Below are 26,121 nucleotides of genomic sequence, written 5' to 3' on the forward strand. Positions count from 1 at the left end.
GGGGCAGCGTGCCTGAGAAGTCCTCTGCCAGGGAGGATCCACGGGACGGGGAGAGGGCACCCGGAGGAAAACACGGGGCCGCGGAGGGGCGGAGGGGTAAAGGGGAGGGCCGGCATAACGCTGCCCGGGGCTGCGCGCTCCGCCTCCCCCCGGCTGAAGCGCTCGGCACTCGCCAAGTGGCGGTGGGTGGCAATGACTGTCGCGCGCGCAAACCGCGCACACGCACACACACACAAGGCAGTGTCAACGGTCTCGCTCTCCAAGCTCCTGGCACAGCGCAGGGCACAGCGGGGGACCTCAGTCAACCCCGGCGGAGGAGACCCAGGCTCCGCAGGGGGAGGGGGAGCTGCCGGGGAGGTTCAGCGGCGGCCCCGGGAGGGAGGGTGCCCTCGGTCACGTGCCTGGGGAGAGGGCGGTGCCTGGCGCGAGCCGGAGTCGCTCTGTTCTCCCTCCGCCCCTCCCTCCCGTCTCAGGCGGAAGTGAGGTTGGGACGGTGTCCGGTTGCTGCGCAGATTCGGGAGGGGAGCGATCGAGCGAGGGGGAGCGGCAGACAGACAGAGGGACAGCGGGAAGGAGAGATCGGCGCGCAGCCGGGGCAGCCCCAGCAGCTTCTGGGAAGGCGCCGGCCGTGACGACGACGACGAGCCCCGGGAGTCCGGCAGCAGCACCCCGAGCCCGGAACATCGGCGGCGGCGGCGGCCGCATCTCTCCTCCGGGGCCTCCCCGCCCCCAGCGTCCAGCGCCGTCCGAGAACCGAGGCCGAACCCCCGCCGCCGCCGCTCGAGCCCGCGCCCCAGCCGCCGAGGCTGCTGCCGGGGGACCGAGGCAGGGAGAGCCCCTGCAGCCGCCGCCCGAGCGAGCCAGCCCGCCCGCCCCCGTCGTCGCGGCTCGGTGAGTGAACGAGCTCGGGGGAGGGGCCGGCCGGGGATGCCGCCCGCGGGATAACGGGGCCGAGCGGGGATGCCGCCTGCGGCCTGGAGCCGGGAGGGCCCGGGACACCCGGAGGGGGGCGGCGGCCTGGACCGCGGCGCGGCTCCTCCCCTGCGGCCTTATCCCTTTGGGTTGAGGCCGGCCACCTTTCCATCCTTGTCTGCAGGGGATGGTTGTTCGGGGTGGGTAAAGGCCTCGTCCCCATCGCTGTCGGGGGCGGAGGCGAAGGCCCCGCTTGTGTCTGTGCCTCCTCAGTCCGGGGTGGGGGGGCGCGTAAGGTGAATGGAGGAAGGGGGCGGGGATGCTGAAGGCCCCTGCCTTAGTGCGTTAGGGTAAGGTGTGCAGAGGGGGCTTTGGGGAACGACTAGCCTTTCTCACCCTTAATTTTTTTTTTTTTTTGAGGTGGGGGAAGACGGTGGAAAGCCAGACTTTAGGAGAGCAGGTGTTAAGTGTCAGAGGCTCCTCACCCTCTAAAAGCGGTGTATGTGGGTGCATGTGTGCCGGGGTACTGATGCGTTCTGACAGGGGGTGCGTTCTCCCCGGGATCTGCAGGGGAGGAGGGCTGGAGGTGGGGGGAGGGAGGAAGGAGCGGGTTGGACGGGATGGATTCGATTCGATTTCTTCCCCAATTCTCCGTCTTTCTCGAGCCCCAAATGAGATTTTGGCTGATGCAATGCAGGTAGTACGACTTAAATTTTCTCTTTGTTGTGTTGAACACGTCTAGGGGATTAGTTCCGGAAGGGAATGAGCCCACCTAGCTTACCACCCCTCTCTACCCCACTCCCCGCAAAACCCCAACGTGCCTTGCCTCTTCCTGCTAGGTTCGTAGTGGCAACTGAGATCCTCTGGTAGAGATGCGGGGCTCCCCACCATTGGATGTGTTGAGAGATGCGCCTGGGGCCGAGAGGAGGGGAGACTGGCAGGAGGAACCAGGTGAACTTCCCCTGCCCTGTGCGGGCCCGGAAGTTTGGGACTTGGTGTTTCTTGCACCCCCCTCTAAGGCCTGTGGGAACAACCAAAAGGGAGACCCAGCTTTAAAGGCTGTTACTCTGCCTGTTTACGTCTCCCAGAGTACGGGTCGCCCCGGGGAAGGACGAGGCCCTTCAGGGTTTCACTTTTCTCTGATAAATGCTATTAAATAAATTAAAGACTTGGAACTAAAGCCTTACCTTTAGTTTAACCACTTTTTCTGCCCATCGTTGGGAACTCTCCCCTTAGGGGACATCCAGGCATCCAAGCGATTTGGGAAAATATTTCAGAGCAAATCGTTTCTGGTAGAAAAAAATTTTTTACGTTGCAGAGGTCTTGTTCTGATTATGAGTCTAAGGAATATATTATTATTAAGAGTATAGGTGTTGAATGTATCTCAGGTTCTGTTCTTAGATTTGTGTGGGGAAGTTCAGACCTTTACAGAGATTATGGATGAGTGGGCTGTTAAAGGCATACTTGGTGGTGGGAAGGAGGCAGGCAGGCTGTGCATTTTAGAGGAGAATTTTTTCAACTGAAAAGGACTTTAATTTTAGTAGGGAAAAAAATTAAAAGGTCCCTATTGATTACGAACAGTTTGCATCTGGAAAATTAGATCTGTTTATAGGTAAGTTGGTAGTAAATTTGGGATCGTTAATTTTTTCTCCAGCAAAAGGACCCTAGGCACTTTGGGAAGTTGAAAAATAGATGAGCAAGTGGTTGCAGATACTGTTTGCTCCCGAGATAACCCGTGACCAGGATGGTCTTGTGTGACTGCAGTTCAAAATTCATTGATAGTAAGGGATTTTTTAAGAGGGTTTTTTTTTTTTAATCTTTCTTAGGTCAGGTGATACAAAGATTCATTTTAAAAACATATTTTGGAAAATGAACAGTTGTGGGCAGTATTTTTCTTGATTTTCTTTTTTTAGTCCATTTGGATATAACCTTGTAATGAAATATTTTGATGTATCTCCTTAGAAAACAGATCTTCACTTTTTTCAGAGTAGTAGCAAAAGTCATTTCTACCTCTTGCTTTGAAAGGGAAATGGTTAAAGGAGACACTTGTTTTAGTTCAGAAGAGAAAATTTGGAGCACAAACTGGGTTAACTTCTATATAATAACTTTAAGATGTTTCCCCATGCTCATAACCTACTCTGTTTAAAGCAAACTTACAAATGGTTAAGGTCAGGCCTGGATGCATTTTTATGAGTTGCCTTCACTTATTGCTTAAAAGGAAAGCTCAAGTGAAAATTAAGGGAGAATGATGTGAAAAGCAATAAACGCAAAATATTTTAAAAATGGTCCTTTTACATGTTTCTCATTTTCTGAAACATCCCTCAACTTGATCCTATTTAAGATACACCATTTTCCAAGCAGATTCCTTTTAATTCTTCATCCAAGATTTAAGTTTAGGCCAATACTTTTATTTAGTCATAGTAAACAGATTGCTTATAGCAAATAAAGTAATATTGGGGGAATATAATTTTTCCTGTTTTCTGACATTTTATCTCACACATGTGTGCACACAAGTAACAAATATCAAATAAAACATTAAAGATTGTCTGGTTCAGTAAGGAGCCATTAGACTTACAGGAGTGAGTACTTGGTTTTGTTTTTTTTAATTGATAACTGCGTTTCAATATAAATGGTTTCCTTTGTCATCTAAGGTATTTTATACTTTTAAAATCATTATCCTAGGAAGAGGTCCATAGGTTTCACTTGGCCACCAAATGGTTATCGATAAGAATCACTGACTTAGAGGTTATCGGTTTGAATCACCTTATTTTATATATGAGAAAAGCACAGTGATCACACAGTAGTGACTAAACAAGGAACTTTTTTCTTCAAGGAATTGTCTTGAGCTCTTTACATATTTTTCTTGGAGTAGCTACTTTGGAGCTTACAGATGTGGAAATTCAACTGAACAAACCAAAAACTGCTGTGCTTTCTAGGAGGTGGTTTTCCCAGAGAAGTATTTGTTGTTTTTTAATCAGGTGTTTGATTTCATTGGTATAGGGATCTCTGAGGAGATTCCCTCTACCAATCCAGTTTCCAGGTACTTCTGTAGGTTACAGTGTTAAGAGTTTCTGAGGGCACTGAAAGGTTATCATAAGATCATATAATGTGTATGGGGGCAGGACTCTACCCCAGGTCATCCTGATTGACTCCAGCTCTTCCTTATACCATGCTGCCTTACATGTGATTTGTTGCCTGTGTTTGTATTTTTAGATAGTATTGAACTCAGTTGCTGAGGGCACTGAGATGTTAAGTGACTTATACAGAGTCTTTAGAGTCTGTTAGAGGCAGAACTTGACTCAGATCTTTCCGATTCTCACTACAGCTCTTTGTCCACCATGTTGCCTTATATATACATGTGACTTCTTTGCAATGTTTGTATTTTAGATATTGTGGAAGCAATGTCCACAAAACCATTAATTTGATTTTTTCATAAGCCCTAATAGCCATATGAGGGTATTTGCCATTTTTATGCTATTATTACTTTAATTTTCTTCCCTTTAATTTTTTGGTTTGATTTGAATCAGATTTTCAGAAAGTTTTACCTGTTCATATTTCCATCCATGTAGTAAATATGATGTAACTTAAGATGCATTTTACTATATAGTCACACTTAACTATGTTGATCTTCCGTAGTCTGAAATCTTATCATACTTCACACTTGAAAAAGAAAACTTTTCTTGATGTGATTAGCTGCAGTATGCTAACCACATCCAGAGTGGGAAAAGCCCTGCATCTGGAGTCAGGAGTCCTGAGTTCAAATGTTGCTTCTGAAGCTTATCCTTTGTGCCTACCTTGAGTAGTTAAGTCATTCAGTCCCTTTGAGTCTTAGTTTTCTACATCTATAAAATAAAGGTGTTGAGCTGGATGGCTTATGAGGTTCCATCTAGTCCTATAATCTATAATCTAAATCAGTGAGACATTTTAGTCTTATTTCTTCCATTAACAAATTGTGTGAACTTGGAGTAACACACTTAACTTTTGATATAATGGTTTCCACATTTATAAAATAAAGAGATCTAACTATTTAATGTCTAAGGTAGTCTGATTCTTTAATGTTCTTACACTCTGATTTCCCAGTATTAGTGCTTCACCCGTAATCTATCTCTTTTACAATCTTGATAGGTAAACAATCCTTGTGAATGATGTAGAGCTTTTGGGGGGACCTTATCCATTTGTGCCTTTATATACCTGTCAGGAGCATAGTATCTTAGTCAAACCTCCCAAAGAATGTCAAATTATTAGGTATTCTCAGATGTATGATTAAAGTGAAATTCATTCTAACTCTTGATAATGTAGTTGATATTGTTTCTGATAGACCATTACTTCTGGTTGGGGTACCTTCAGCTTCAAAGCAAACACTTCAGATTTGAAAAATACCAGCAATTTGAACCTTTTTGAACATTATTGTTTTCTTATAGAACCATTCTATTAAGGTGATCACAGATTCTTAAAGTTAACAATAATTTATGTAGTACTGTGTGATTAAGCAAGTAATTCAAAATGTAGACTAGTAACTGGCCTTTTCATTTGATTAGTATTGATGGGATAATTATATGCTTAAAATATTTTTTTAGTCATAATGGCTTGCCTTTTTTTAACCATTGCCTCTTTTTTTAATAAATGAACAAATTTTTTTTAAAATGTGGAATTTCTCAAATACCAAACACATGGCAGGATACTAGTATAACTGTTACGACATAATTATTTGTGAACCAAAAGCCCTTAAAAAGTTATGATGCTGAGTCAGGAAGACTGGGTCCAAGTCCTGCTTCTGACATATACTAGCTATATGACCGTAGTCAAGTACTTAATGTCTTAAATTCCTGGTGACTGTAAATTACAGCTGACTTGCCAGGCTGCATTGATGGAGGGGAGGAAGTTTCTCCCTCAGGATTTCCCCACATAAGTAAATGACAGGTCTGGATTAAAAAATCAAAATGCTAGAAACTCTTGCGGGTTCAAGGCTACAGAAAAGGAGTCAGAAAGATGGACTGCTGTGAAACTATAGAAAAGATGATATCTAGGGGTTTGAGCTGTTGAGTGGAAAGATTTTATTTCCCATCTCAACATGTGCCCTTAACTCCTAGATTCTGTAGGGCAGAGATGTGAAACCCTCAGCCACCAAACACTCCTAAGCACAGCCCAAAACAGATTAAAATGTGATTGGGAAAGATTTAACAAGATAAATAAAAATAAAATAAAACATAAGACGTTATAAAACTAAGACAATATTCGTGGCCCATAGGAATCCTTCTGTATAGATTAGTGGTCCCTGTTTCTATTTGAATTTGATACTTTGTTCATCTCAGGCTCCAGTAAGAACGCTGACTTTCAGATTTATACACCTAAGGCCTATATTGAGTTTTGATTAGAGAAGTCCCAAAGAATCAGGGATAATCTATTAATTTAGCCCTACATCACATGCACTTGATGACTGGAGTCTAATGCCAACAAAGATTTGAAGACGAGTATGGAGAAAGTAGGGTAGCTAGGTGGCATGGTAGGGAGGTAAGAGTGCCTGACTGGAAGTTGGGAAGACTCATCTTCCTGAGTTTGAATCTGGCCTTAGACACTTCCTAGCTGTTTGTTTGACTCTGGGCAAGTTACTTAACCCTGTTTGCCTCAGTTCCTCATCTATAAAATGAGTTGGAGAAGGAAATGGCAAACCATTCCAGTATCTACGCCAGCAAAACCTCAAAATGGGACCACAAAGAGTCAAGACCCAAGTGAAATGACTGAACAACAAAAATGGAGAAAGTATTCGCCAATTCTGTAAACATGCACGCACACACTTGCACGTACACGTACAATAGAGTTCAGTTTTGAGTCTAAGTCCTTTTGGTACTTGTTAGATTTAGAAATTTACAGTTATCTTATTGTCATGGGTTAATTGTACATTTTGGTCAAGCCTTTGGATTCAGCTTAACTGGTGGAATCATAAAAACTATTAATGGTGTTCTTTTTCATGAGATGTGCAGAAGTGTGCTAGGTTTGACTTTATGGTTTATTTTCAGAGCTTGGCTATACATTTTGAGATCTGAAAACAAAAATTGGGGTTATTCATCTCTGTTTTACAATGAGAAAAGTGTGGTACTTCTTATTTTAATATTTAGTATTTCAGGCTTGGCAATAGGGTCAAACCTCTCCAGGTGTTCAAATTTTTCTCTTTTTAGGGAGGGAAAAGCATTTCCAATTTATGATACTGCCTTCTTCTTATTGTTTTCCTTGTATTACTGAGAGATCATAAAATAAATGAGTATTTGTGGTCCAGTCTCTCTAGAGTTTACTTTTAAACACATATTTCCGTGAAAAAGCTAATGAGATTAGAAAGGAGCTGTGGGAAGAATCTTAAGATAAAATAAATATGTACTTCAAAGAGATTTACTTCCGTACAAAGGGAAGGGCTGAAGAGGTTAGAAGATGGCCTAATGGAAATTCTTACTGGCTTTCTGCCTCGTTTCTTTAAAGCCCTGGGCATGTAATACTAATTTGCTTGGTTGGGGGCAATTATACAGTTCTATTACTCATTATATTTTACTTAGCCATTCATTTGAGGCTATATTTAACATGTCTGAGTACAATAAAAACCCTTTTAAGAAGTTTCCACCTTAAAATTTTCCAAATATGATCTCTTCTAATTTTCAAGTCTTGTCTTTGAAGTCTGATATTTTTTTTTTTTTGTTTATTTCTCTCCTAAGTTACCTCTGGTAAGTTTTTATTAGCTGACTCCTTCATAATACAGAATCAGAATTTTAGAGGTGGAATACATAAAAAAAATTCATCTCTCTCTCCCCACCTCATACTCAATGTGTGTATAAAGCCAAACTCATAATTTTTCCTTCAGAATTTTCTTCTGATTTATATTGCAGTAATACCATTTTTTTAATCACCCAGAGTCAAAAGTATGGAGTCATTTGACTCATCCTTCATCCTCAATATTGTAAAATTAACTAAATCCTGTTGATATTTTTTCATGTGAAATTTCTTATTTCTACGCCTCCTCATTGCCACTGTCAGCACTCTAGTCCATGATGCTCCTATATCGTCTTAGCTTTCTTGATTTTTAGAGTCATTTCTCTCCAATTATCTGGAAACAATTGCTGAAAGGAATTTTTCCTTCTAACATTATTCTTCTCATAAACCTTCAGGGACTCTGATTTCTACACTACATAAATTTTTTTGCCTGACTTTCAAAGGCCTCTCTAAAAGTTGGCATCATCTTACTCTATCCAGTTTTATTTACTAGAAATAGGACAAAAACAGTCTGCCCTCAAGAAGTTTTTTTTTCTATCTGGAGGATAGACAAGAAGTATGAGACATAATTAGAAGATATAAATAGCTTTCAGGCAGCTAGATATTTGAGTGCATATAGTGCCAAACCTGGAGTCAGCAAGACATCTTCCTGAGTTCAAATCTGGCCTCATACACTTACTAGCTGTGGGACTGTGGGCAAGTCGCTCAACCCTGTTGGCCCCGGTTCCTCATTTGTAAAATGAACTGGAGAAGGAAATGGTAAATCTCTCCATTCTCTTTGCCAAGAAAACCCCAAATGGAATCTTTTGGACGCAACTGGAACAACTGAACAACAACAAATAACAATAGCTTTCAGACAGTGAGTGTAAATTGTAAGTAGACTTTTGAAGGGCCAAAGAATAGTGTGAATTAAGGAGTCAGAAAACCTTTCAGGTGGCCTATAAGGAAAGAAAATGGATTAAACAAATCAACCTTTTTATTTTTTAAATTGTTATTCTTTCCCTACTTTAGGCCCTGGACATAACTGAATTATTGAACTAGAGTAGGTCTTCCTTGGTATGACTGTTTTACTTTCATTGCTGCTGTCAAAGCAGTCTTCTCCTAAAAAAAAGTTTTATTGATATCTTTTTCAAACTTCACAGTCATTTCCCATGCTTCCTCATACAACTACGTAATACAGTGACTTGAGGCTTGGGCCTGATGTCGGAAACACCTGAGTTCAAAATAGGATTCAGACACAATAGCTATGGCTCTGGGCATGTCACTTAACCTCTGTCTGCCTCCGTTTCCTCAACTATAAAATGGGGGTAATAATAACATCTACCTCCCAAGCATGTTGTACAGATAACAGAATAAAAGGAGATAATATTTGTATAATGCCTAGCACGTAATCCTTTCCTTCCTTCCTTCCTTCTTCCTCCCCTTCTCCCCTTCTCTTCCTTTGTCCATCTCTTGTAAAAAAGAAGTTAAGCAAATATTAGCATAATCTGAAAATGTATATCTCCTACCACATCCATGGGAAGGGGTGGGAGGCATAATTAAATATCAGGCACTATTGATTATTGCATTGATAGAATTCTGAAATCTTTCACTTTTTCCCCCATTATATTATTGTGGTCATTGTGTAATATAATAGTTCATTTCCTCCCCCCTTTCATTTGAGAGTTCTTAAAATTTCATTAAGTCCATCAAATGGCCTTCCACCAAGCTATTAGAAAAAATTCAGTTTTATGATATGTTTGAGGTGCTTGCAGTATATATGTCTGAAAATATCTAAGATATATTAGAAAATATGGGACTGACATTCAGGGGAGAGTTTGGAGCTAGAGAGAGCCTGAATATCCTTAAGAACAGTTACAGTTGTATAGTAGGCTATCATTACTGCTGGTTAGATATACCCAGTTAGAATATTACATAATGTTAATTGAGATGTAATGATAATGTCTTGGAAAGAACCTTGCATGTAAGAGAGACCTAGGTCATGCATCTTAATAGTTATATGACGATGGGCAAATCATTCATCTCCTGTGAGCTTCAATTTTATTTATAAAATGGGCATAATACCTGTAATATCTTTTCTCATAGTGTGCGTTCTGAGGGTTAAATGAATTACTGTATATAAAGCGCTTTGCAAACCCTCAAAGTGCTATGTAACTGTTAGCTATAATCATTAACTTTGAAGATTGACTTAAGATAAAATAACTGTGCCCTCCACTGAATGTCCCTGAAGCAAAATACTGAGTGGGGTAGGCCAGGGTTCTTACCAATTGTCTGTGGAGTTATTGGTAATGTGCTACGTTCAAGTTCTTGTTGTCATTATTATTTAATCATCTTAATTAAGTATCGTTTTGACAGGCAGATTAATCTCTGTAGCCCAGGAAATGAGAAAAGTGTCTCCTAAACCAAAACTACAGTTTGTTTTCTAAATTCCTCATTTAGGGTAAATGGAATAACTGGCCATTTTTTTTGTTTACTTCAGTGACTTAAGATCCATCTTTAAGTTATGGATAAATCCATAGACTACCTAGAGAACTCTTTAGAAATATGCCTGTAGAAGAATAAGAAAAACCAATACTTATCTAAAATTTATTTTCTTTTCTCTTCAGTTCTTGAAATCATGAATCCTGTTTATAGCCCTGGATCTTCAGGGGTTCCCTATGCAAATGCCAAAGGAATTGGTTATCCAGGTAAGTTATTACAAATGAGTATTTGTTTTTGAACTTTGAAAATGTGATTCATTGATGATTTTAGAAGGTGAAGTAGATTAGCAGTGTAAATAAAGCCTGCATATTTACATTGGTCTTTTTCATTATAATTTACAAGGGACAGAAAAGGGGACAAATTCCTCTGATTTGAAATTTTCTCAACATTAATTCAAATATTAGAAATGTTAAGAGGTATAAATAGAACAAATAACTTTATTGGTTAGATAACAATTTTTTTTTTCTCAAGGAATAGCCCTTTTTTCCTTCCATCCTTTTGTTTTAAGACTGAAGGGTTTGGGGGGAGCTTTAAATAGTTTCTCATTTATTGCTTTAGCTTTTTTTTTTAGATCTTCTCCCTACTTTATTATACTAGTTCTAAAGACTTATTAATCTGGACCATTTTTCACATTTGGTGTCTTTCCCACTTGCTTTTAAGTTCTTTGTAGCTTTGCTTAACCAGTTTAGTTTCTATGCCTATAAAAGTGATTATGCAAAAACCATCTAACTTTTAAAATTTCTTTTACTTTTTATACTTTTTTTCCATCAGGTCCTTTTTATTAGTGCACTCTTTGTTAAATTCTGCTTTCTGAAAATTAATTTAATCTCAGTTTCACTGATTGCTCATTTTCTTTGGAAATATAACCATCTTTGGTATCTTGTTGTGGTTCTTTCACTAGTGTTTATCTGTCTTTAAATCACCAGTTGTTTCTTGATAATTAGTAAGGACCAAATTAAGAAGCACATTTGCCATAAATGATCTTGTACTTTGTGACTTAGAAAATTGTCCTTGGCACAATCCAGAAATTTTCTTTATAATCTTTGGCCTTATCAGTTGTTTTCTAGCACATAAAAGTAGATCTATAGCCAAATCCTCTTTGGAAAGTTATTATCATTTGTTTATTTTAGATATCTATGATATGCACTTTAATCTTATTTCCATTCCACTTTAACCTCATTTACTCTCTATCTATTGGATTCACTCTATTTCTTGGGCCTCAAGGTATTTGCATATGTTTCTAATCCTTGTCTGTCTTCCCCCATACTTAACCTGGCTCCTCCCCATTACTATCTGAGTCCTCTGTAAAGAGGAGCTATATAGCAGCTAAGAACCTCTTCTTGTTGAATGTGAGTCTAGACACTCAGATAAAGTGCTATCAGGAGACCACTGATCCCTGAGGCAGATTCTTAGGCACTGGAAGGTGGGAAGAATTCTCTTCCTACCCTAGAGGGAAAAAAGATGCATCATGGTAGTTCATAGCCCCTTTTTGAAGGGTATGAAGGTGATAGTTTATAGATTTGAAAAGATCTAAGATCTATCTATCTAAGATCTAATGGAAACCCTGTTAAAACTTAATCAAAATGGTAATTGATAAATTCCAATGATTGATGTAGAGGAGAATGCAGAATTTTGGAATGCATCTTTAGTAACTTGGAATTTTTAAGTAAGAAATTGTAAGACATGCAGGTTCATGTGGATGATTTCATCTCTTTGATTTGGTGATCAAGACTTTGGGAAATACAGGAAATTTTAGTTGATTACATAGATGGTATCATGGACCATAAATTTAATTCCTGGATCCTGTAGTGTCAGCACTTTTGGATTCTGGCAGGAAAGAGAATGGACCTTACAGAGACTGGGGAAAAAAGTATTTGGCCAGAGATGTATTGGCTCAGGAGGACTTTAAAGTGAATTTAGAGAGGGAGACAAAAATAGCATTTAGATAAATTATATAAAATCAAGTATTATGGAGAACTTCTTGAAATAGAAACTGTACCATTGAGGTGTAGTACCTTATAATTCTTAAGTAAAAATAACTCCAGAATGATACTTATGTTCTCAATAAGTGTACATCAGTGCACAAAATATGGCTAATAAAGCAAAATGAACTTGAACTTAATACAGAAGGGTAAATAAAATCTCAACCATTAATAAGACTTGGCTGTGTGGGCCTCATGACTTGGGTTCTGGCAATAGAATGGTGTACCTTGTTTAAAAGAAACAGGTGTAGCAGCATGATTTCTTCAAGAACAAGTTATGCCAAATTAACTTTATTTTTTCTCCTTTGACATGGTTACTAAATTTGTTGATCTGAGGAATAGACATGGTGTACCTAGATTTTTCATGAAGCATTTCACAGTGTTTCATGCTATTCTTATGGAAAAGATGAAGAGAAGTCGTATAGATGATAGTAAAGGATCATACGTCTAGAGTTTAAGGGACTTCAGAGATCATCTTACTCATCTCCTTCTGATGCAGATGAGGAAACAGGTATGTTCAGAGAGGTGTAGGGGTTTATCTAAGGCAGAACATGTAAAAAGTAGCAGAGCTGGTATTTGGAACCAGATCTGGCTCCATTTCTGCTATATCTCAATTAGATGGATTCAAAACTGGTTGAATGGCTGGCCAGAAAGAGTAGTCATTAATGATTCATTGTCAGCATAATGCCCCAAGGATCTGTATTTGCTTTTTTCCTGTGTAATATTTTTATTATTGACTTGAATATTGTCATGGATAATATGATTATCACATTTGCAAATGACACAAAGCTAGGAGGTAATAACTAACACCCTAGATGAACGCTAGTATTCAGAAAGATCTAGGCAGGCTGGAATATTGGGGAAAATTGAATAAAATGAAGTTTAATAGTGATAATTATACACTTGGGTATAAAAAAATCAATTTTACAAGTATAAGATGGGATTGGCACGACTAGATAACAGTTTGCCTAAAGAATATCCTAGCTCAATATGAATCAGCATTCTAATACTGCAGCCAAGAAAGTGAATGTAATCTTAGGCTGCATTAAGAGAGTTATAAGGAGATGAAAATTCTAATGTAGTCTGCCCTGGTGAGACCACTTTGAAATGCTGGGTTGCATTTGGTACTGTTGACCACTTTTCCCTCCTAGATATTTTCTCTCTGAGTTTTCAGTACACTACTCTCTTGGTTTTCATGCCTGTCTGACTGCTTCTTCAGTCTTCTTTGCTGGGTCTTCATCCGTGTCATGCCCACTAACTGTGATTGTCCCCTAGGACTTTGGCCTGGCCCTATTTTCTTTCCCTTCTTTACTCTCTTAATTGTTGATCTTATCCACACCCATGGGTTCAGTTATTTTCTATCTAGGTGATCCTCGCATCCATATGTCCAGTCTGAGACACTCTCCTGGTTTCCCTTCCCACATCAACAACTACCTAATGGACATTTTGAACCAAATGCCCCCTAGGCATCTCAAACTCAACATTCCCAAAACAAAACTCACTGCCTTCCCCCCAAACCCACCTCTCTTCCAAACTCGTCTGTTACTGTTGATGAGTACTATGCTTGACAGTAATAGAGAATCCCAGGCTTCCATCAGGAATCTTCTGTAGGAGTTCCCTGGTTCCCTGTGTTGTTAGTGCCTTTCCTTTTAGGTTTATCTCGCATCTACCCTCTTGTTCTCCACTCCTCACCCTGCCCCCCACTTTTTCTTATTAGAATGTAAACCCCTTGCATGCCAGGATGGTTTGTGCTTTTTTCATGTCCTCAACACGTAGAATATTGTCTGGCACATACATAGTAAGCACTTAATAAATACTTGATTGGCTGTGAGTACTGCATTTTAAGGAAAACACTGGTAAACTTGAAAGTATATTATAGAAGCAGGTAACTAGGATGGAGAAGTTCATACCACATGAAGATTAAGTGAAGTGCCTAGGGACTATTAGTTTTTCGAAGAGAGGCCTTAAGGAAGGGAGGACTTAAATAATTGAAGGGCTGACACATTGAAGATGAATTGGTGTTCTGTTTGTCACCAAAGGGCAAAACAAGGACCAGTAGGTAGATATGACTGACAGGCAAATCCTGGCTTGATATAAGGGAAAAGGTTGTCCCTTATAGCTGTCTCACAGTGGAATGGACTTTTTTCGTTGGTAGTAGATTCTCCCTCAGTTGCAGTCCTTAGGTAAAGGCTGAATGAACAGTAGAAAGAGTTCTTGTTGAACTGTATGTTGGATGAGATGGCCCTGAGGTGCCTTTAAACTCTGAAATGTTACAGTTCTGTGAAGGGGTGTAACACCAGTGTGATACCTGCTGTGAATATGCATGCATATTTCCAGGATAAATTCTGAAAATATGAAGTCTCTTCCTCAAAGACAAAACCAAAATATTTATTCAGATATCAGAATTCCACCATGGTAACAAAGAAGGTTATACACATCACTAACATAGGAAACACCGCCATCCCCAAGCCTTCCCTCCCTCAGGCCTCCCCATAAATAAGCTCCCCCATGCAAAATTTCTTCCTCTCTCACTCACACTAGCTGCTCTGCTTCACTCTCTCTTCGTGTTCCACCTGTTGGATAAGCTCCTCCCACCATGAGCTCCATGTGACTCAGGCTGTGGGGTGGGCCAGACTCAAAGCAGGTCACATGGGCTTATTAAGGGGAGGATCTTCAAATTCCCTTACCTTTACACTGGAAAGGAGGAAAAGTACTGAATAATGATGAGGAGGAGGATGATAATGATAATTCATAGAATGTATTTTCATTTACAGAGTAGTCTTATTATTTCATCCTCACAATAACCTTGTTTGGTAGATTTTATAAATATCATCCCTATTTTATAGATAAGAAAACTGATACAGGGATAGTTTTAAGTGATTTGCTCAAGATCATATATCTAGTAGATAGCAAGTTGAAGCTCAACTCAAATCCTCTGGCTCTTCCTATCTCTTAACACCCTGTCTCCTCTAAAAGTGCAGAGATTTGGAAAGCATTTGAGTGAGGATAAAAGAAAGAAAAAGAAATAATATTATTATTTAGGTTTATATTATGAATTGCCTAACCAAATAGGGATGTCATTGATACTTTCCTAATGCAAATTACCAAAGTGGCACCAGGGGCAAGATTTTAGTAATAGAAGACTTTACTCCCTGGTAGACTTGCTGTAAATCTTACTCTTCTAAAAGCAGAGTGTCTGATAAATTATTAACATATCTGATTGCATCTTCCATCTCCAAGAAGATAGAAAAGGCAAAGATAGGAACGATTATTTTACATTTAATTGAGATTAAAAGAATTGGGTTAGTGATATAATACTGGCAGGGGAAAATAACTTAGTTTAGAATTTGTAATAGCCAAGGAAGGAAATGTTACACTTAATTGGATGTGTACCTAGACTTTGCTAAAACAGATTCCAAAAAATAGGGAGAAAAAATATGTATGACCTTATAGCTAGAGATTTTAAAAGTAATAAATATAACTTAAGGGATGAAAGTCTAAAAAATGAAATTTCAATTTTGCAACTATACAAAATCCTGACAGACTAAAGGGTGAGCAATTTTAAGAAACCAGGGGCTACATGAAAATTACACATGGGTCACATGAGGAGGACAAACACAGAAAAGTGGTATGGACAAGAAGGAACAGATTCAGGGAGGCTAAAGCCCTACATGAATGGAAGTGACTAAAAACTTCTGATGACCTCAAAAAAAAATGGGTTTTTTACATATTCTATTTGGGCTAAGAAGAAAACAAAGGAGTGACATACTGGTTGGAGCAGATGACATAAGAAAGAGTAGTAAAAGAAAGCAACACTATTTAGCTATTTTACTTTCATCATTTATTAGTAGTTCCACCATTCTCCTTGTTATCCAAACTTGAAAAATCTTTCCATTCTGCCATAGTTCATATCCAGTTGAATGATGATGATGATACTAACAATTGCCAGAATTTATAATAACACCTACTTTGTGCCAGGCACTATGCTAAGTGCTTATAATTATTATCAAATTTGATCCTTGCCACAACCCTAGGAAACAGAGGCTATTATGATCCTCGTTTTACAGTTGAGGAAACTGAGAAGACAAAGGTTAAGTAACTTGCCCCCAGGGTTATAAAGCTAGTAATTGTCTGAGGCTTGATTTGAACTCAGGTCTTCTGAATGGGCCCAAGGTTCTATCTGCTACCTCCAAGCTGCCCAGTTTGTTGTCACATCTGTTGATCCTACCTCTGAGATATTTCCCAAATCCATATCTTGCTATATTGCTGCTTTTACTGCAGATCAGACACACATACTGTGCTTAAAGTCAGAAGACTGAGTTCATGTTCTGTCATCAACTGAAATTTTACTGGCTACATCGTTGATTTATTTGAGTCTCAGTTTCTCCATCTGAAAAACAGGGATAATAATATTGGACTATCCCACTGAATAGTTTAGTTTTAAGAAAAGTAACTTTAAACACTATGTCAATGTGGTGTGGATAATTATTATCAATACTCTATTTCATTTATTATTCAGTAGCTTTCTGATTGATCTTTCTAGCTGACTTCTTTTTTGGAGACATTCAAGATCCTTTCAAAACTTGTTTTGATTTCAACTTTCTAGCAATCTCACACTGGTTTTTTTTTCATGTGTTCTATAATCCTTCCAAATTGGACTTCTGAACTTGACATTCCCTTTCCTGCCTTTGAATATTTGTTCTCATCCTATATACCTTGAATGTTCTCATTGGATCATTGATTTCAAGGAAACTTAGAGGTTATTTTGTCCAACTCCCTTATTTTACAGAAGAGGAAACCGAGGACCAGAGAGGGTAAATTACTTTACCAAGGTCACACAAGTAGTAAATGGCGGAACCAGCACTCTGCCTGCCTTTTTTAATCATCTCCTTCTAATATGGGAATATTCTGTCATAATTATTCATGGTTTATCTCTTGTTACTATACTATTGAAATCTTTAGGTCAAGGACTGTATCTTATTCATATTTACATCTATTCATTGCTTCACAGAGGTGTCTTATGTAATAATTGTTGACTAACTTGAATTTTCTTCATCAAGGACAATAATATAATGGGCAACAAGTAAAATAAACTCATACAGGAGTTCAGGTTTCCTGAGTAGTTATCTTTCAATTAAAAGGAACAAAGAAAGTGATTTTAGGGCTGCTATATAATATATTTGAGAAACTGTGAAGAAAGGGAATGTTCCCTGAAGGCTGGAGATTGACAGTTGTTCATTCCAGTTATTAAGGAGAGGGTAAACTATAGAAACTCAAACCCTGAAATTTATTGTTGATATCCAGTAAAAATCTGGAATATATTATTAAACATATAGCTTGTGAGTATTGTAGAAAATAATGTGGGATTATCTGAATGACAAATTCAAGTCATCTAAAAGCTAATCCTATTTTATTTTTTGATTGGTGTACTAAGATACTATGTACAGAAACTATCTTCATCAAGTTATTTGACAGTGTCTTTCAAGTTTTGTTGCTAAGTTTGATAAATTTATCTGGATGATATTAAAGTTAGGTACATTTGGGGCTTGCTGAACCACCAAACCCTAGCAGTTTGTCATAACCTTTTTTGTCGACCTTAAGAGATGCCTTTAGTGTCATGCCTTTAGTCTTCAGCTGTCAACTGGACCTGTGGTTCCTTTTTTGCAACTTAAAGTCTTTGAGAAGAATTTTGTCTGGACACTGAGAGATGACAGGAATTGCATCAAGTCATATACCTATTAGATGGGACAGGCAGGACTTGAACCTAAGTCTTTTATCCCCAAAGCCAGTTTTCTGTCCACTATACCATGCCACCTCTCATTTCTTCAAAAGGTACGTGTATTTAATCATGGGCTTTCAGACATCATTCTGAACATGACCCATTACAATTTTGAAAAAAGACAAGAGGAGACATTGTCTGCTGGCATGTTCTATTTGTGCTGACTTTACAAGTGAGTCAGCCATTTTGGTTGTGAATTTTAATATTGTTTTAAGTACTTGTGGCGATCCAGGTTGTAAAACAGTATTATTTCAGAGAATAATCATGAAATTTTTTTTTTTCTCTCAGCTGGCTTCCCAATGGGCTATGCAGCAGCTGCTCCTGCCTATTCCCCTAATATGTACCCTGGAGCAAATCCTACATTCCAAACAGGTACGTATATAGATGAATTGTTGTTAGCAATTTTAAATAATGTGTATCAATAAGAGAATTGAGAGAGTGGGAAATTTTGAGAGAGTTAATATAAAAGTATATAGTTCAGGTGTTCCTAATGTTGGCTTGATAGCAAGCTTCAGTCTAGTAACTAGGAACAGCATTAACAAGTTAGCATATATAGAGAGACAAAACTCTCCCTCCCTCCCTCCCTTCTTCCTTCCTTCTCTCCCTCTGTGTCTCTCCCCCCCCCCCCCCCTAAAATACTTCACCAGATACCTCATTTTCTTAAGAACCCTGAGAAGTGAGTCCTCTCATTATCCTCATTTTACAGTTAAGGAAATTGAGGTACACAGTAACTTGCCCAGGATCACACAGCTAGCAAATATCTGAGACCACATTTGAACTCTAGTCTTCCTGGCTCCAGGCCCAGCTGCTCTGCATTAAACCTAAATAGAAATAGTTACATTTACATGTGTAAACTATTGCCCTGTGATACCTGTATTGGAGTACCCTCTCTCTATTGTTAAAAGAAATTGGTTTTGAATATAAGGTTTTATTTTCCATATCTTTCTCTGTTTTGAAAATATGTTTCGGGTTTTAGAAACTTGTGTTGTAACTGAAGACTTTTGCACCTTTTGTACCTTCTTGGGTATTTTACAGTATTTTACAAAGGCATTTCTGAATGGGAGATTTTCCTTGTTGACCAACAGTTCACCAATATACCTGCTTTCCCATAGCCTTTCCAACATTTGTAATTTTCCACTTTTGTCAGCTTTGCCAATTTGATGAGTACAGTAGTACCTCAGAGTTGTTTTAATTTGTTTTCATTTCTATAATCATTAGTGATATAGAGAATTTTTTTATATGGCAAAGGAATGGATTTCTTCCTCTGAGAACTGCCCATTAATGTTCTTTGACCACTGGGAATGGCTTATTCTTAGAGATTTGAATCAGTTCCCTATGTATCTTAGAAATGAGACCTTAACCAGAGAAGGTTTTTACAAAGATTTCCCCCTCCCCCCCAATTTCCTGATTTTCTTCTAAGTTGTTTTATTTTTTAGAATGTATTTGATGCCATATGTAGTGGTGAAGGCTCGTAGTCCTTACAGAGACACTGAGGCTGGTAGGTAGATCACTTGAGTTCAGAAGTTCTGACCTTCATTGGGGCTAAAACTTCCACACTAAGTCTGTTATCAGTATAGTGAGTTCTTGGAAATAGAGGTTTGCAAATCTGCCTACAAAGGAGCAACCTGGCCTAGGCTGGAATTGGAGTAGATCAAAGCTTCTGTCCTGATTTTCAGTGGAGTTGGGGCTATGAGTGACTACTGTACTTCTAGCCTGAGTGAAATAGGGAAACTGAGTCTCCAGTACATAATACGTATGTACCTTTACATATAAATATATTTATGTATGTTTGTGTATGTATATATGTAAAGGAAATGGAATAAATAGAATTCTAACTTCAATGTTCTTTCAGAAATTGTATGTAGTATATAAAGATGCCCACTGGGGTAAATGGGTTGTCTGGGACCAAGGAATAAAGACTTGTTTCCTTGTACCAGGCTTGTTGACCCATGAAAGGAGGAATATCAAAACTTCGAAGTAATTATTGGTAGTTTCCATTAAAAAAAAGCCCAGCCATTGTAGATTTATGATTTTTAACCTATGTAGTTGATCATTTTTCCTATATTAATTACTCTCCCAAGAAATGACCTTTCTTTGAATTTTCCGTAGCACTTAGAACCTCTTTATTGCACATAATCCTATTCTGTTTTGTATTCCAATTATTCATGAGTAGGTACTGGCTAGAACTGTGTCTTATTTATCTTTGTAGCCCCAGTATTGTACATTCTATTCTACTTTTTAAAAAAAATTTGAACTTGTGATGTCATTGGTTTTGGGAATGCTGAGTGACTTCCTCCCTCAGTCAAGGTAGATTGACAGCTGTCTTGCAATTTAGAGTCTTAGAGAATTATGTAAGTACACTGAAAGGTTAAGAGATTTACCCAAGGTCATAATCATTAAGGATCAAAGTCCAGAGCTGAAAACAGGTCTTTCTGAGTCAGAGACCATTTTTCTACTACATCATGCTGCCTCTCTGTTTTTTTTTTTTTTTTAAATTTTAATTTATTTATTTATTTAACTTTTAACATTCATTTTCACAGAATTTTTGGGCTCCAAATTTTCTCCCCCCTTGTCCCCTTCCCCCACCCCAAAACACCGAGCATTCCAATTGCCCCCATCACCACTCCGCTCTCTCCTCCATCATTCCTCTCTGCCCTTGTCTCCATCCTCTCCTCTGTCCTGTTGGGCCAAATAACTTTCTATACCCCTTTACCTGTATTTCTTATTTCCTAGTGGCAAGAACAGTACTCGACAGTTATTCCTAAAACTTTGAGTTCCAACTTCTTTTCCTCCCTCCCTCCCCACACCCTCCCTTTGGAAGGCAAGCAATTCAATATAGGCCAAATCTGTGTAGTTTTGCAAATGACTTCCATAATAGTCGTGTTGTATAAGACTAACTATATTTCCCTCCATCCTATCCTGCCCCCAATTACTTCTATTCTCTCTTTTGATCCTGTCCCTCCCCGTGAGTGTCGACCTCAAATTGCACCCTCCTCCCCATGCCCTCCCTTCCATCGTCCCCCCCACCCTGTTTATCCCCTTATCCCCCACTTTCCTGTATTGTAAGATAGGTTTTCATACCAAAATGAGTGTGCATTTTATTCCTTCCTTTAGGGGAATGTGATGAGAGTAAACTTCATGTTTTTCTCTCACCTCCTCTCTTTTTCCCCATACTAAAAAAGTCTTTTGCTTGCCTCTTTTATGAGAGATAATTTGCCCCATTCCATTTCTCCCTTTCTCCTCCCATATATTTCTCTCTCACTGCTTGATTTCATTTTTTTTAAGATATGATCCCATCCTATTCAGTTCACTCTGTGCATTCTGTCTCTATGTGTGTGTGCGTGTGTGCATGTGTGTGTGTGTGTGTAATCCCACCCAGTACCCAGATACTGAATAGTTTCAAGAGTTACAAATATTGTCTTTCCATGTAGGAATGTAAACAGTTCAACTTTTATAAGTCCCTTATGACTTCTCTTTGCTGTTTACCTTTTCATGCTTCTCTTCATTCTTGTGTTTGAAAGTCAAATTTTCTTTTTAGCTCGGGTCTTTTCATCAAGAATGCTTGGAAGTCCTCTATTTCATTGAAAGACCAATTTTTCCCCTGAAGTATTATACTCAGTTTTGCTGGGTAGGTGATTCTTGGTTTTAGTCCTAGTTCCTTTGACTTCTGGAATATCCTATTCCATGCCCTTCAATCCCTTAATGTAGAGGCTGCTAGATCTTGTGTTATCCTGATTGTATTTCCACAGTACTTGAATTGTTTCTTTCTAGCTGCTTGCAATATTTTCTCCTTGACCTGGGAACTCTGGAATTTGGCCACAATGTTCCTAGGAGTTTCTCTTTTTGGATCTCTTTCAGGCAGTGTTCTGTGGATTCCTTGAATATTTATTTTGCCCTCTGGTTCTAGAATCTCAGGGCAGTTTTCCTTGATAATTTCATGAAAGATGATGTCTAGGCTCTTTTTTTGATCATGGCTTTCAGGTAGTCCCATAATTTTTAAATTGTCTCTCCTGGATCTATTTTCCAGGTCAGTTGTTTTTCCAATGAGATATTTCACATTATCTTCCATTTTTTCATTCTTCTGGTTTTGTTTTGTGATTTCTTGGTTTCTCCTAAAGTCATTAGCCTCCATCTGTGCCATTCTAATTTTGAAAAAACTGTTTTCTTCAGTGAGCTTTTGAACCTCCTTTTCCATTTGGCTAATTCTGCTTTTGAAAGCATTCTTCTCCTCATTGACTTCTTGAACCTCCTTTGCCAATTGAGTTAGCCTATTTTTCAGGGTGTTATTTTCTTCAGCATTTTTTTGGGTCTCCTTTAGCAGGGTGCTGATCTGCTGTTCATACTTTGCTTGCAAGTCTTTTATTGCTCTTCCCAGCTTTTCCTCCACCTCTCTAACATAATTTTCAAAATTTTCTGAGCTCTTTTTGAGCTTTTCCCAGGCTGATCCCATTGAGTGGGCTGGGATATAGAAGTCCTGACTTCCGAGTCTTTCCCTGATGGTGAGCACCGCTCTTCCTCATCAGAAAGGAGGGGAGGAGAAACCTGCTAACCAAGAAAGTAACCCTCTATAGTCTTGGTTTTTTTCCCTTTTCTGGGCATTTTCCCAGCCCGTGACTTGACCTCTGAATATTCTCCTCACACCCACCTCGCCTCCAGATCCTCCCAGCCAGCGCTTGGGGTCTGAGACTCAAATGCTACTTCCCAGCCTCAGGGTTTTGGGCAGGGGCAGGGCTGCTATTCAGTGTGAGATTATGTTCAGGTGCTCAGGTGGGGGTAGGGCCGCCACTCAGGGCTCAGTTCCCTCAGGGGGTTTATGTGGAGACCTTCAACAATGGATCCAGGCTCCCACCTGCTTGGGGAGCCCCGGTCTGCTCCCACCTCCGCTGGTGCCTCCCGAGGGGGCCGCCTGAGTCATGGGGGCTCCCCACTCCCCTCTTGACCCGCCAAAGAGACCTTCTCACCGACCCCTGTCACCTGTGGGTGGAGGGACCTGCGCGGCTGCTGGAGATTCTGTCTCTGAAGCCTGCTCGGATCTGCTCCTCTCGGCACCGGGCAGCCGCGGCAGGGCTGTTCTCGGCTCCCAGTCTGCGGCGCAAAGAACGTTTTGCGAGAGGTTTTCAGGCTCTCTGGAACAGAAATCTTGTCTGCTCCGCTGTTATGTGGCTTCTCCTGCTCCCGAATTTATTGGCAGCTCTTTTCTACAGATATTTCATGGGCCGTGGGTTCGGAGCTAGCGTATTTGTGTGTTTCTACTCCGCCATCTTGGCTTCCCCCCCCCCCCCCCCCCCCCGCCTCTCTTCTTGTACTTAGTAAGTACTTACTAATTGTTAGTTAAATTCAGTTACATATGAACTATTCATTCTGCTCTGAAAGGAAAGAATAAGGGGAAAAAATGATAATATTGATTAAAAGCCCTTGGAATTTAATTAGACTTATTAATAGTCTAATATTATTATCATATAATATTATATATTATTATTAATAGTGCTACTTTTCCTGAAGAATATATAATTTTTCATAAGACTTGTTGATTGGTTGGACTATATATCTGTTGTTCAATGACCAAATACGCTAAACTTGGAAATCTTCATTGCTCAAAAACCATATGCTAAATTATACCTGGTTTGTGGTTTTTATCATTGGAGGGAGTAATGATAAGATGATAAACCCTTTAAGTATGGAAGTATATATGTGAAATAGAAGTGTTGATTTTTAGGTACAGTAGTAGCTTATAGGGAATTAATATTTATTTCTGCGAACTCAGATTTTTTTTAATGGTTTCAGGATTTCTGTGGATCATCAGTAAGACATAACTGATTTTCTGGAGCAATGTGGAACTAAAGATTAAAGGAGATTACTTGAACAAATGCTAAATTCTAACACTTAAATGTTAAAAGATGTACTCTTGTTGGGAAGGGAAAGGAGTTGTATAAGGGGATCCATGTTTGTCTTTCATGAAACAGTCTAGGCTTTAAAACTGCATGACAGGCAAAATTAGTCTTCAGGTGGTTGGATATACTGTATATAGTGACTGAGGTAGAAAATGATTTACTAGTTTTTTTTATCAAAGTATTTTCTTATGTGTTGAAGTGAATGTGGTGGCTTTTGCTTTGAGGAAAATTTACATTTGAGGACAAATTTTTTCTCAGAATTATTTTTCTTTAAACTTGTCAACTAAACGTAGTACATTAATTTTTTCCCCAACGTATAAGCTTTTTAGCCTCTTGCACAGATCTCTAGAAGTTAGCCTTCTTAGTAACATAATTTATATTTAAATATCTATTACCTTTTATATACAAGGAATTTCCTGGATATGAGCTAAATTTGATCCTGTCCCTTCCATTATAGTGTTGACTGTCTGGAAGAGCAGTGGTCTTACTGTTCTTTTAATTAGCTAGTTACCCAAGAGAGATTAAATTTAAACCTATTATTTGGGAAATTCATTTCTCTTGGACTAAATTAAAGTCATCATATTTTCAGGAATGTTTACTTAGATAAATTTTTTTTTGTTAGAGTCACTTTCATTATAAAGCATTGCTTGTATAAAACCTTAACACTAGCAAAATTCTCTAGCTGATAAATTGTATATTAGAATTCTATTTTCCTGTTTTTCATTACTTGTTGCTTTCTTTAAAGTTCATTTAAAATTGAGGTTGAAAGATACAGATTTTTCTTAATAGTAAACTTTTAGCACATTTGTGTTGGCAGGAGGATATTTTGAATTACTGGTTATTGTGGCATAGGTAAATTTTAGGTAATTTAGGGAAAATCTAGTTAAGGAAAAGGGAAAAATTGGGCAAACTTTGTATGGTTATATGACAAATCAGTTATTTTATTTTAGTCTTCTTAAACCAAGTAGTAGATGTTGATCTACTCTTTCTCTGTTGATCTGCGTTGTACATCTTGCAAAGAATAGACTCTAGTTGTTTGAATATTTTTTAATTTATAAAATATGCTAAGACAGAAAGCGAAATGACTACCTGAAGATAATTATAATATGTGTACCATTTGAGAGTAAGAAGAGGTAGAGAAATTCTATGGAGAACTAAAGGAGCTCCTCCAAACTAAAGAAGCATATATACATTGATATCTGGTGACTTTATTACAAAGATTAAAGTAAGGAATGTTTTGGAAAATGTCTTGTGATTAATCCCAGAGAGAACAAAATCTTGTAGACTTCTCATAAGCTTTATGTCTGTATGTCATGAATACTTAAGAACAGAGAAAGTACTGAACGTGAGTAGCAGAAAATAACGTAGTCATTTTCATTTTTATGTAATAGTAACCATTAGTTACTGATAGAGGGTTATTTTCTAAATTAGCTATGCAATTGGATCATCAGTTAATGCAAAGGTAAAAGATAAAAGCAAACTAGAAGTAAGGATAAAATGAGGGGAAAAAACCAGTGTAATTACAACAGCCTCAATTTGACCTGTTTGGATAAGTTATTTACTTTAAAAAGTGAGACAAGGAGAAAGGAAATGACAGTGGCTCCAATTATCAATATTTCCTTTTGTATTTTCTACAAAAGTTTAGTTGATGTAAGCAAACATTATTACAAGAATGCCAAATGGAGAAACAGCAGCCAGGAACAATGCCAGTTTAGCACATAAACTCATCTGCAAAATGTTACAGAAAAAGATTGGTGAATTATTAGGAGCAATATCAATTCATAAGACAATGAAGAGCAGTGGAGAGGAAAACCAGTTTGGTACATTGTTTATGATACAGAATCACAAACTTTCAGTGTTAAGAGGGACCTCAAAGTACAACTTATATGTGAACAAGAATCTCTTTCAAGTGGTTTTCTAGCCTTTGTTTGAAGACTTCCAGTGAGGGGCAACCTATTACCTCTGAGGCAGGCCATTCTACTTTTACATAGCTTTAATTTCGGGGAAATTTTCCTTACACCAAACCTAAGTGACTTCCCAACTTCCACCAGAAGCTTTGAGTTTTTCCCTTTAAAGCCAAGCAGAACAAAACATAGTCCCTCTTCTACGTGACAACACTGCGAATATTTGAAGACAGCTATTATTTCCCCCATGCTATTTCTTTTCTAGGGTAAACACTCCCAGTTCCTTCATTTGGTTTTCTTATGGCATGAACTCATACCTTCCTCTGGATGTTATTCATTCTATGAGTGTGGTATCCAAACAAAACTCAAATAAATCATTTCATTCCATGAGTATTTGTATATTAAACTGGAAAAGG

General features: G+C 38.8%; 1 protein-coding gene across 1 annotated transcript in view; it reads left to right on the forward strand.

Moving 5' to 3' along the window:
• Positions 1-760: 760 nt before the first annotated feature.
• The window catches only part of FAM168B (family with sequence similarity 168 member B), a 49,287-nt gene continuing 23,926 nt past the window's right edge, over positions 761-26,121 (forward strand). The window contains exons 1-3 of the mRNA XM_072613485.1: positions 761-891; positions 10,275-10,355; positions 18,199-18,282. Coding sequence (XP_072469586.1) covers positions 10,286-10,355; positions 18,199-18,282 — 154 coding nt within the window. The 5' untranslated portion in view covers positions 761-891; positions 10,275-10,285. The remainder of the gene's footprint in view (positions 892-10,274; positions 10,356-18,198; positions 18,283-26,121) is intronic.

This window comes from Notamacropus eugenii, chromosome 5 (genome assembly GCF_028372415.1).
Source record: "Notamacropus eugenii isolate mMacEug1 chromosome 5, mMacEug1.pri_v2, whole genome shotgun sequence".
Taxonomy (NCBI): Eukaryota; Metazoa; Chordata; class Mammalia; order Diprotodontia; family Macropodidae; genus Notamacropus; species Notamacropus eugenii.